The sequence below is a fragment of the Eulemur rufifrons genome, chromosome 18 (genome assembly GCF_041146395.1).
Source record: "Eulemur rufifrons isolate Redbay chromosome 18, OSU_ERuf_1, whole genome shotgun sequence".
In the NCBI taxonomy this organism is placed as follows: domain Eukaryota; kingdom Metazoa; phylum Chordata; class Mammalia; order Primates; family Lemuridae; genus Eulemur; species Eulemur rufifrons.
This window is the reverse complement of record NC_091000.1, coordinates 48,964,118-48,976,414: the sequence shown is the minus strand read 5'-3', so window position 1 is coordinate 48,976,414 and position 12,297 is coordinate 48,964,118. Positions and strand designations below refer to the sequence as shown.

At 38.6% G+C, this 12,297-nt stretch overlaps 1 protein-coding gene across 2 annotated transcripts in view; it reads left to right on the top strand.

Annotated features, from left to right (window-relative positions):
* The window catches only part of CARMIL1 (capping protein regulator and myosin 1 linker 1), a 304,319-nt gene that overhangs the window by 126,819 nt on the left and 165,203 nt on the right, over window positions 1-12,297 (top strand). For both annotated transcript variants that reach the window (XM_069493053.1, XM_069493052.1), the window contains exon 5: window positions 7,596-7,717. In XM_069493053.1, coding sequence (XP_069349154.1) covers window positions 7,596-7,717 — 122 coding nt within the window. The remainder of the gene's footprint in view (window positions 1-7,595; window positions 7,718-12,297) is intronic.

The following is a 12,297-nucleotide window of genomic DNA, read 5'->3' as shown; positions in this document are numbered from 1 at the left end:
CTTTAATGCTAAACTTTCATAGCCATTGTATAGTGCTATATAAGGTTTTTCTGGGAATATGGTGATAAGTGAGTTTTCTGTTATTAAGAAAATATAGATTTTACAGAACAGCTTTCTTAAGCTATAAGTAACTGCAGTTAACTAAAGTATACACGTGTCGACACGTGTATACCCATGAAACCATTACCACAATTAAGATACCAAATACACTCATCATCTTGCTATTTCCTCGTACACTTCAGTAAACGCTTTCTCCTGCCCTCTTCCCCATCTGCAGTCAGCCTGCAGATATCTGCTTTCTGTTGCTATAGAATAGTTTGCATTTTTAAAAATTTTATATGAATGGAATCATACAATGTACTCTTTCCTGTATGTTTTTCTTTAGTCAGTTGAATTATTTTGAGATTGATTAATTTTGTTACATGTCTCAATAGTTCATTCTTTTTATTGCTGAGTAGTGTTCCATTGTATAGCTATATCACAATTTGTTTATCTGTTCACCTGGTGGTGGAAATTTAGGTTGCTTCTCATTTTGGCTATGACAAAGTTGCTATGGATATTTATGTACAAATCTTTGACTGGACATATACTTTCATTTCCCATGGTATATATCTGGGAGTGGAATGGCTGATTCATATGGTCAGTATATGTTTAACTTTTTGAGAAAGGGGGCCAAACTGTTTTCCAAAGTGGTTGTACCATTTTACTTGCCACTGGCATCATATGGGAGTTCTGGTTCTACATCCTCCCCAACACTGGTATGGTCAGTCTTTTTAATTTTAGGTATTCTAATAGGTAAGTAGTGCTTTTTCATTGTGGTTTTAATTTGCATTTTCCTAATGACATAATATGTTGAGCATCTTTTTATCTGTTTATTTGCCATTGTATATCTTCTTTGGGTAGATGTCAGTTCGAATCTTTCACTGTTTTAAAAATTGGGTTGTTTTCTTACTGAGTTTTGAGAGTATTTAAAAAAAATATTCTAGATACAGCACCTTTATAAGATATTTTCTCTCAATCTGGCTTGTCTTTTCATTCTCTTAATAGTGTCTTTCCAAGAGCAGAAATTTTAAATTTTAATGAAGTCCAGTTTGTCAATATTTTCTTTTATGGATCATGCTTTTGGTGTCATATTGGATAAATCTTTGCTTAACTCAAGGTCACAGAATATTCTATATCTTCTAGAAGTTTTATAGCTTTAGGTTATACATTTAGGTTTATGATCCATTTTGAAGAAAGTTTTGTATATAAAGCAATATATAGATTGAAGATTTTTTTGTTTTGTTTTGTTTTTTTGCATATGTATAATCTATTCACTTGTTCCAGTACTATTTGTTTGAAAGCTATTTTTTCCTCACTGAGCTTGTTTTCACCTCTGTTGAAAATCAATTGTCCACGTAAGTGTAAGTCTATTTCTGGACTCTGAATTGGTTCCTTTGGTCTATTTGTTTTTCTTTATGCCAATATCATCTTGTCTTGATTACTGTGGCTTTACAACAAAACTTGAAATCAGATGGTGTTAGTCCTTCAACTTTGTTCTTCTTTTTCAAACTTTTTTTTAGGATTCTAGGTCCTATGCAATTCGAAATGAGTTTTACAATCTCCTCAGTTCCTACAAAAAGCCTGCTGGGATTTTGGTTAGGATTATGATGAATCTATTGATCAATTTGGGGAGAACTGACATGTTAATGACACGGAGTCTTCTAACCCAAGAAAACTATATTTCTCCATTTGTTTAGGTCTTTTTAAATTTCTCTCTATTTTGTTGTAGCTTCCAGTGTACAGGTCTTGTATATCTTTTGTCAGATGTATTCCTAAGTATTTCGTATTTTTTTGATGCTACTGTGAATGGTATTGTATTTTAAATTTCAATTTCCAATTGTTTCTTACAGGTATTAGAAATATAATTGGCTGGATGCGGTGGCTCACGCCTGTAATCCTAGCACTCTGGGAGGCCGAGGCGGGAGGATCGTTTGAGCTCAGGAGTTGGAGACCAGCCTGAGCAAGAGCGAGACCCTGTCTCTACTAAAAATAGAAAGAAATTATATGGACAACTAAAAATATATATACAAAAAATTAGCTGGGCATGGTGGCACATGCCTGTAGTCCCAGCTACTCAGGAGGCTGAGGCAGTAGGATCGCTTGAGCCCAGGAGTTTGAGGTTGCTGTGAGCTAGGCTGACGCCACGGTACTCTAGTCTGGGCAACAGAATGAGACTCTGTCTCAAAAAAAAAAAAAAAAAAAAGAAAGAAAGAAATACAATTGATTTTTGCACATTGATCTTATATCCTGCCACCTTACTATACTAATTGCTATTAATTCTAGTAGGTTTTTTAAAAAAATAGATTCCATCATTTTTGACAGAGATGATGTCATTTGTGAATAGGGATGGATGTCTTCTATTTCTTTTTCTTGCCTTATTGCTGTTGGGAGATACCCCTCTGTGAGTCTCTCGTACTCCTGCATGTCTTGCTGGGTGTGCCAAGAATTCAGTGCTGTGACTGCTCCCTACCCAGGCTATTTCTCAGGGTTATGCTTCCAGTGAGCAACCTCATGGGATGATGGAATTTTTCTCTTTTTAACAAAGAGTAGGCTTGCTTACTGCTTACCTTGAAAACAGTAGAATGGGATTCCCAAAGCCCAAGGATTTCTTTCCTGTAAACAGTCTACTGTGTATATAGACATCCTTCTCAATCCCTCCCCATCACCCTGTAAGACTTTGAGGGCAGGGGGGAATCTATACAATCATGGTACATAGATTGTTGTGCCATGAACAATAAAAGCCTATGTCTGTGACCCCAGGCATCTTCTGTCTTCTGCCAGCATCTATGAAAGAGCAACAGGCTCATAATAGGGTAGACTCAAATCTTAGACCTTGACAGTTGCATGGCTACCACCTCCAGGACAGTGCTGAATAGATGTGGCAAGAGCAGACCTTCTTGTCTTACTCCTGATCTTTGAGGGAGAGCATTTAAGTGTGATGTTAGCTGTAGAATTTTATACATGCCCTTTGTCTTGCTGAGGAAATTCCCTTCTATTCCTAGTTTGCTGAGAGTTTTTATCAGTAATTAGTGTTGGATTTTGTCAAATGTTTTTTCTCTTGTCAATTGAGATTATTGTGTGGTTTTATTGCTTTTCTTTAAGCTTGTTAAAATGGTGAATTATATTCATTTATTTTTGAATATTCAATCAACCTTTCATACCTAAGATAAACCTTCCTTGGTCATGATGTGTTATCCTTTTAATATGTTGATGGATTCCATGTGTTAAAATTTTGTGAAGAATGTTTTACATCAAAGTTTGTGAAGAGTTACTGGTTTGTAGTTTTCTTTTTAATGATTTTGACTGGCTTCTGTACTAGAGTAATCATGGATTTATAGAATGAATTGGGAAGCGATCTCTCTTCTCTTCTTCAGTTTTTTATGTTGAGTTGGTTATTAATTCTCCTTAAATGTTTAGTTGAGTTTACCAGTGAATTTATTTGGGCCTTGAGTTTTCTCTTTGGGAAGATTTTTAATTACAAATTCTATTTCTTTAATATATATAGATCAATTCTTGTTTTTCTTCTTGAATGAGCTTTGGTAGTGTGTGTCTTTTAAGAAATTTGTCCATTTTATGTAAGTTGTTGAATTCATTAATATATATAAAGTTGTTCATATTATACACTTATTATCCTTTTAATATCTGTAGAATATCTTTCCTGATATGGATAATTTGGTTATGACTTTCTCTCTCTTTCCATATCAGACTGGTCAGAGGTTTATCAATTTTATTGATCTTCTCAAAGAATCTGCTTTTTATTTTCATTTATTTTCTTTATTGATTTCATTGATTTTCTATTTTGTGTTTCGTTAATTCTTGCTCTGATCTTATTTCCTTTCCTCTACTTAACTTTTTGTTTTTGCTTTTAAAACCATAAAGGAAGTGTGTGTGTGTGTGTGTGTGTGTGTGTTTGTGTGTGTATGTATGGAGTTTGTTGGTGATGTTTCTAAAAGAAATTGTCAAAATTGTCACTTTCTGTTGATTGAGATTGGATACGAATCCTCGGAACTTTTCCACAGTTCATCTTAGAGTAATGTTTTATCTTACGTGTTTATCATTTTCCTGAGTTTGAAAGGCAAATTATGGCACCATTTGTTTGCCCAAATGGTCAAACATATGCAGGAGTAAATGATCACTCATGAGTGATGACATCATAACATACCAGGTCCTTCTTGCTGGTCTTAACTCCAGAATGTTTATGATTTGGGGACTGGGATGAGGCAGAAGGGCATTAGTGAAATATTAATACCAAGTTTATATTCAAAATATAATTTGACTTTGGTATTTAATTATGAGAAAGTATGTTGATATGGCAAGACCAATTTTCCCATGTGGCTGCTACTGGTCTTACCACACTTCGTAGTTCTCCCCTCTTCAATATGCCCATCATCCAGAGAGAGTGTATGTAAAGCATTCTGCCTCAGCCCCATGGAGCTGTTCTATCAGTGTAAGTACCAAAATAATAGCTTTACAACAGTACTTCAGTTTAACTTTGTCCCATGGTATGGACCTTGGAGATGAAATTATAGTGAAACATTGGCATGACTTCCACAAAGGGCCTAGCAATTCAAAGACTGGCAATACCAGCAACCTAGTAGTATTCAAAATTTGGTGTGTTTCAGAATTGCATGTGGTGCTTTTTAAAAATATTGATACCTTTTTAAAAATATAGACACCTCCCTGTACACACACACACACACACACACACACACACAGAGGACCGTTAGGATTCAGTATGTCTGGGGTGGACGTTTGTATTTTTATCAGATGTGCTATTTGACCCTGTTGTATTCTGAAGGTTGAGAACCAGTAACCTATGTAACCTCAGGTTCCTTGATGTCTCTGGTTTTGGTTTTCTCTTACATAAAATCATAAGGATGGTAGTGTCTGCTCACAATCTAGCTTTGATTAGGAATTCTTTTCTAATGTTTCCTGTGATCTATTAATTTTTTGCCATCATTATTTTTATCATTATTTAATTATAGTTTGTAAATTCTGATAAAATGCCTGGGACACACCCATTGCATTGTGTGTGAAAGCGAGTGAATGTGTCATTTAGTTAGTGAAATGTGACTTTTACTATTGCTATTTTCCTCTTCCTTGCAAAAATGTGAGAGACGTTAATCTTATTTTACAAGTCTCAATGTGATAGCACTCACTGGTACTCGAGTTCTATTGCTTTCATGGTCAGTAAATTGACGCCAGCAGTTATAGAACAGTTTTATAGTTATGGATTTTGGACCATTTCTTGTACAACTGAACACCTGCTGTGATTTTTTTTTTTTAATTATAGGATTAATTGTTTCCTGTGTCACAGAGTGATGTTGGTAAACCACCCATGGCTATTTCTGTTAAAGGAAAGAAAAACACCTCACACATCTGTTGGCTGGAGTTTAATAAAAAATGCTACCCTTAAAATTTAGTCAGAGTTTCCACCTTAACCAAGGAATTGGGGCGGGATTGGAAATTTGAATCATAAATAAGTTACTATGAGCTTATATCTCTGATTATTATTTTAAATATGTATCAGAGGTCATGGGTTATGTCCTGCTAAGTGTCTAAGAAATATGTGTTTCAAACGTTCTGTTCCTCCCCAGCTGAAATGGGAGGGAAAAGGATATTTGATAGGGGGTTCTTTTTTCCTCATGAGATGATTTATTGTACTGATTCCACCTCTATCACTTTGCTGCAGCCTTTATATTATACAAAGGTGGAGACATCATTCCCAAGGCTGTGTGAATGCTTTCACGTGAGGTCGAATTGAAAGCCCCATTTCTTACCCCACCTGTCACCTTTTTTCCTTCCCTGTCATTCTATTCAATCCTGTGCAATTAAGGATGATTAGGTGTTAAGATTAAGTAGAATTAGAATAAGCTAATTACTAATTACTCACACCCAAACTGTGAACTGAATAGATGCACTAGATGTGAAGAATGTAAAAGTACCCTGTAGTGAAAAATATAATTACCCATGGCGGGAAGGTTGGGGGTGGAATGTAGAACACAGACACAATGGCGCACCCAGAGTGTCTGGCTTTTAGAAATATGCAAATGCACAGATATGTGCACATGAGACATGAGCCTAACTGCACAAAGCGGCTTGAGTCTTACTTAAAACACCTCATGGACTATTGAGATTGGTTAATAAACACCTCCAGGTACAATAATGCTTGCTGGGTTTTTTTTTTTTTTGAGAGAGAAATACCTCTTGGGCCAGCTTTTAGAAGACAAATGCAATCTTTACCTAGAGAATTTTAAAGGCTTTGATGTTTATTTCTTGAGGAATATGCTGAAAATTAGGATTTTTAATTTTTTTTTTTTTTTTTTTGCACACAACTAATTGGCACAAAGGTGGTACTTATTAAATACCTGTTGACAGATTCCTCTAGGGGGATTTATAAATAAGAAACATCTTAAAAACTCAGACCAACTTATATCCTTTTCTTTGACCTCATTATTTTGATAAATACCTTGCATTGCCTTTCCTTTTAACAGAAATATCTTGAAAGACTTAGATTATTATTATTTTCAGTTTGACTAATTTTAGGAAAATCTAAAAATTGCTTTCTTAATCCAGTTGGGTAGTTGCACATTATGGGCAGTGTTCCCTCATCATATTTTCATATAAATAAGTAACAATAGGAAGTAAACGTGTGAGGATATTTTGGTGCAGTTATAATCTAGAAGGACTACATTTACATGATTATTTTTGAGATTCAAAATAATGGCTTTTTTAAAAAAGTGGTTAAAGTTGATTCTTTTTATTTGAAATGTGTCCATCTTTAACCTGTCATCCCTTTGCAACCTGCCCTCTTTTTCAGGTTGATTTATGCTTATGGGACTAGCTGTGTGACCTCAGTCTCAACATTTTTTTGGTATATATTTTGGACATTCCCAGCAGTTAATTATAGGAATGAATCTTTGCCTAGCACTAAACCTAACACTAAACATTTTATTACCCTGTTACCTTAATATAATTTTTTCTAAGTATCCTTCTTTTTTAGAAAGCTTGAAACTGTTATAAGCATTTGATTTTTCTTTTGCTCCCAGCCAAAAGGCATTAACATTTCACTTAAACATCTCATAAGATTTCTTGTCTTTTAAGTGTGTGTGTGTGTGTGTGTGTGTGTGTTAAAGGTAGATATCAGATTGTCCTCGAGTCCTCACAGGAGGAGATAGTCACACTCACACTGGATAGCAGGGATATGACAACTTTGTAAGATTGTGTCTTAAGACAAAATCTTGGTAAAGGAGTTCTGTTTGAATGTGGGAATTCAGTCTTTATCACATAGGGGGTCTATTTGAATCTGCCAGCTTGGCCCTTAAAAACATTTGCTTCAGTGCCTGGATGTTTCTGACAACACTTCCACCCTTTACCCAAACTCTTCTTTGAGTACTAAACTAAGAGTACTATTTTAAGGAAGTGCTTCTTAAAAAGGTGGTATCATAATATATTAGTATATACTTGTGTGACTATGTAGTTTATAATATTTAGAATTAAAGATGGAAAGAATTGGACTCATTATTAAGAAATATCCAACCCTGTTCTTGCAGATGGTTGTGGAAACTGAGAAGTGCAGCATCTCCATGAAGATGGCGTCGCCCGAGGATGTCATTGACGTACTGGCTCACATTGGCACCTGCCTGCGGAAGATATTTCCTGGCCTCTCTCCAGTGTGAGTCCCCCTGGGGAAGGGTGAGGAGAGCAAGGAACTTGTTCTTCCTCAAAATGGCAACTAACTGCCTTTCTCTTGCCCCTTCACTTACTGCCTCTCTCTGACTTCCTCCTTCTCTTAACCGTTACGTATCAAAACCCTAATCAAACCCTTGTGTTTTATGTGTGACGTTTGCTAAAATTCTGTGCCTTGTTCCTTAATGAACTTGAGTGATGAAAGGATTTGGCAATCTTTTAATTTCTACTCACAAGTCTAAACCAGGAACATTTTAAATATAATTTCAGATTTACCCTAGCCTGAATTTTACTCACAGCTATTAGCAGACTACCAGGGGCTGAATGCTTTGTGTAAAGACATCAAGTATAGTTTCAGTGGAAAGAGAGGGCTCCTTATTTCCTTTGCTTTTTTCTTCTCAGTAAGAGGAAACCTAAAAATATGGAACATAAAAATTAACTTTTTCATTGTCATCTCAGTTTTTTGAAATATACATTAGAGATGTTACTAAATTTTTGTCTGTCCATGCATATACATATATAAATATATATATAAAAGTATATATATATATATATTTAGGTGACAGGGTCTCCTTCATTGCCCAGGCTAGAGTATAGTGACACCATCATAGCTCACAGCAACCTCAAACTCCTGGGCTCAAGCGATCCTCCTACCTCAGCCTCCTGAATAGCTGGGACTGCAGGCGTGCGCCATCACACGCAGCTAATTTTTTCTATTTTCAGTAGAGATGGGGTCCCGTTCTTGTTCAGGCTGATCTCAAACTCGTGACCTCAAGCAATCCTCCTGCCTCAGCCTCCCAGAGTGCTGGGATTACAGGTGTGAGCCACTGTACCCGGCCTCTTTTATGTCTTCTAGGTGACTGAAAGTGGCTTTGTGGGGACAGGAACTCCCTTCCAATGTCTCTGGCCTTAGGAGGATTGCTTGGTTCTGTTCGCGGATCTTCGCTGGGCTTTCTGCTTGTCTCACGTTGCAGGAGGTGACCCACCGCGACAGAGGGGCGGGCCCTGTGCTTGCTGGCTGTTCACCTTGTGCTCCCTCCTTTCTGAAGCTGAAGTCTTCTTGTGCTCCTTTGATTGTGAGGGCGGCTGCTTGCTGAGGGAACCAAGTGTCAGTGGAGTGAGGGGGCAAGTTGGGGCTGCCCTCTGACTCCTGCCTGGCTAGCATGTCAGGTGTGAGGTATCATAAAGGCAAGTCACGCTCCCTGGTGTGTGTGGAGGAGAGGTGTGGGCCGGAGTGGGTGGTAGGATGAGGTGAGAAGTGAATCAATAGTGGCAATGGGGAAATACCCAGAAGTAAAACCTTCTTGGGAATAGTTTCCACATCATCTTTAAAGCCGCCAGAGAACTATCTGGGGTAATCAGGAGTTAGCAATAACTACAACCCATTTTCCTTAGACTGCATTTTAGTAATGTGACTTAGTATATGTGTTTCCTTGTAATGTCTTCCCTTGCATTCCTAATTAACATGGATTAAATAACAAAATTATTAAGTACAACCTTATTTAGCAAGAGCTTATAATACCCTGAGCTTTAAAGACACTTCAGAGCAATATTGAGAATCTCTCTTTTCTTTTAAAATGCAGCTTTATTTGTTTAATATTCTAGGATTTGGGGGGGAATTATCAGTTTTATTTTCAGTTTGTGTGCTTCCATTTTTTCTTCCCAAAGAACATTGAGTAAGAATAGTGTTTTCACTTATATCTTCCAGTTAACTTCTTGTTAACGTCTTCAGGCAAGTATTAAACAATAAGTATGAATTATCTCTGTTTCTCTAGAGGTAGTCACTTCGTATATGTTGGTTTCTAAATCTATGACCTCCCCTGTACCCAGATCTTCATCCTCACCGCCCAGCTGCCTGTTGGACATCTCCACAAGGATACCTCTAGCACCTTATGCTCAGCATGCCCCAAACCGAACTCTTCACTTCTTTCCCTAAAACCTGCCCATATTCAATATTCTATATCTCAATTAATAGCTTCATTGTCGTCATTCACATAGTCTCACAAATCAAAAGCTGAGCAATGTTGATCTCTCTCTCTCTCTTTTTTTTAAAGAGACAGTCTGTTGCCCAGGCTGGAGTGCAGTGGTGCTAACGTAGCTCACTACAACCTCAAACTCCTGGGCTCAAGCGATCCTCCTGCCTTGGCCTCCCAAAGTGCTGGGATTACAGGCATGAACCGTTGTGCCCGGCCAATCTCTTGGTCCTTACTGTTACATTAATTAGTTGCTATACTTTTTTCATACTATTTTAATATCTCTTAGTCTGATCCTTTCTCTTTTCCGTTCCATTGCGTTAGTTCAGACTCTCTTACTTCCTCCAGTGCAGCATCTTTCTAGCTAATCTCTCTGCCTCTAGTTCTCCTTGCAAGCGATCCTTTACACAATATTCAGAGTTATCTTTCTATAACTCAAATAATATCTGTTTCTTGCATGAGCTCTCTAGTGATTAGCCTTCCTAATAAAATCTAAATTGGATAGCCCGACACAGAAGTCCATTGCTTTCCTGTGCCATAATCCAGCCTGTTCTTGTACTCTTGAGACTCTTTCATATTTTTAGCACCTTTTTATGGGCTCTAATCCTGACAAATTCCTACTCCAAAAGATGTGACTCAAGTGTCTTCTCATCTGTAAAGAGTTTATTTATTCATAGTTCCACAGAACTTTGTGATCACTTCTTATATTAGCACACATCACATTGTGTTATAATTGTTTGTTTATACATTTATACATTCAGGGAGTATTTCATGAATTCCTACTGTATGCTTAGGCAGAGTGCTAAGTGTTAAGGTCCATGCCCACGTGGAACTTACATTTTAAATTGGGGAAACACACTTCCCAAAGAGGGAAATGCATAAAGTCAGTAACTGTAGATTTGAGTAAGTGCTGAGATAGGACTAATATAAAAAATAAACTTCTGTCTCCAAAGGCTTCCCTTGGAAGGATAATTTGTACAGACTAAGAGGAAGAGAAGGAACCTGTTACATAAAAATGGAAGCAAAGAATATTTTCTTCCCAGGGCCTTTGCTCATGCTATTTCTTCTGCCTAGAAAAGGGTTGGTGTCCCTGAGGAACTGGCAGATAACCACTTTGGCTGGAGTAGAACAAAGAGCAAAGATAGGAGGGGATGAGGAATGGGGCAGGAGGAGGCTGGCATCAGGCCCTGGCCAGTTGACGTAGAGCCTCATGGTGAAGAGTTTGGAACTTAGTAGTCTTTCCCTGGGAAGCCACTATAACGTTTTAAGCAGGAGTGTGGCATGAATCCTTATATAGTTTATGAAGATCATTTTTGCTGCTAGGGAGAGTAGAATGGGAGGTGGCAAGAGCAGATGCAGAAAGCTAATTTGGACACTTACAGTGATGTGGGAAAGAGGTGTTGGTGGCCAGGAGTGAGGCAATGGTATTAGAGAGTAAGATAAGAGAGAAGGTAGATGTTTGCTTTATCTTGGATACAAGACTTGCCGACGGATTAGGTAGGTGTGGGTGAGAGCAGAAAAGAAAGGGAAGAACCGAGAATGGCTCCTAGCTTTCTGGTTTAATGACTTAGTGGCTAATGCGACCTTTCACTCAGATGGAGAAGGCCCGGGGTAGGTGTGGGGATAAGTTTTTGGGGGGAAATCCCCAGCCATTCTGTTTTAGGCATGTGCAATTTGAGCTCTAGGACATCTAGGCAGGGCTGTCAGGTAGGCAGTTAGTTATGTGAAGTGGAGCTTGGAGGAGAGGTCTGGGGGTGGAGCAGAGGTGAGCACCAGGTGCGTAAAGATGGTCTTTAGTGCATGGCTGTTGGGGAGGTCACCTAGAGAGAGAGTTGGACCGGTGAGAGAAGGTGTCCTGGGAATGAGCCCAACATTTAGAGGTCAAGTCAAGTAAAAGGAAAAACTGCAAATGGAGTTGGGTGAGGACTGACTGTCGAGGTGGGAAGAAAACCAGTGTAAAACCAGGGCCTGGGAAGGACTGGGTGGCTCTGCAGAATGATGCTGGGGGCTGAACAAGCCGTGGGCAGAGAGGTGTCCAGGGGACAGCCGTGGGGGGCACGGGCACCCTTGGTGAGAGCAGTTCTAGGGAGGGGCAGACTGCCATAGCTGAGGGACGAGCTCCAAAGTGAGGAAGTGGACATGGCCTGTGTGGACAACTTCTTAGAAAACTTCAGCTGTCAAGCGGAGCTGGTCAGTGGGTGGTGGCTAGAGCACTCCAAGGAATTACAGGGGATTTACGTTTGTGTTTAGAATGGGGGATACTAAAGCATCTGGCTACAATGAGGGGTGTGGCCAGTAGAGAGAGACTGTTGCTGGAGACTGCCTTAATAAGTAAGTCAGCAATACCCTGGAGAAGGTGAGAGGGTTACAAAGTGCAAGGCGTGCCTGTCTTTCCTTCTAGGAGCTGCTTGAACAATGTTTTTACTAACCTTAAATCCCTAGTCCACGGCACATAGTAAATACTGACCAAGGTTTTGGGTGAGCACATACAATTCATGCTTACTCTGTGCCCAGTCCCATGGTGAGTGATGTGATATGGGATGTAGGGAGGTCAAGACAACAGCCCTGCCTTCTAACCAGGGACTTGGGAGCT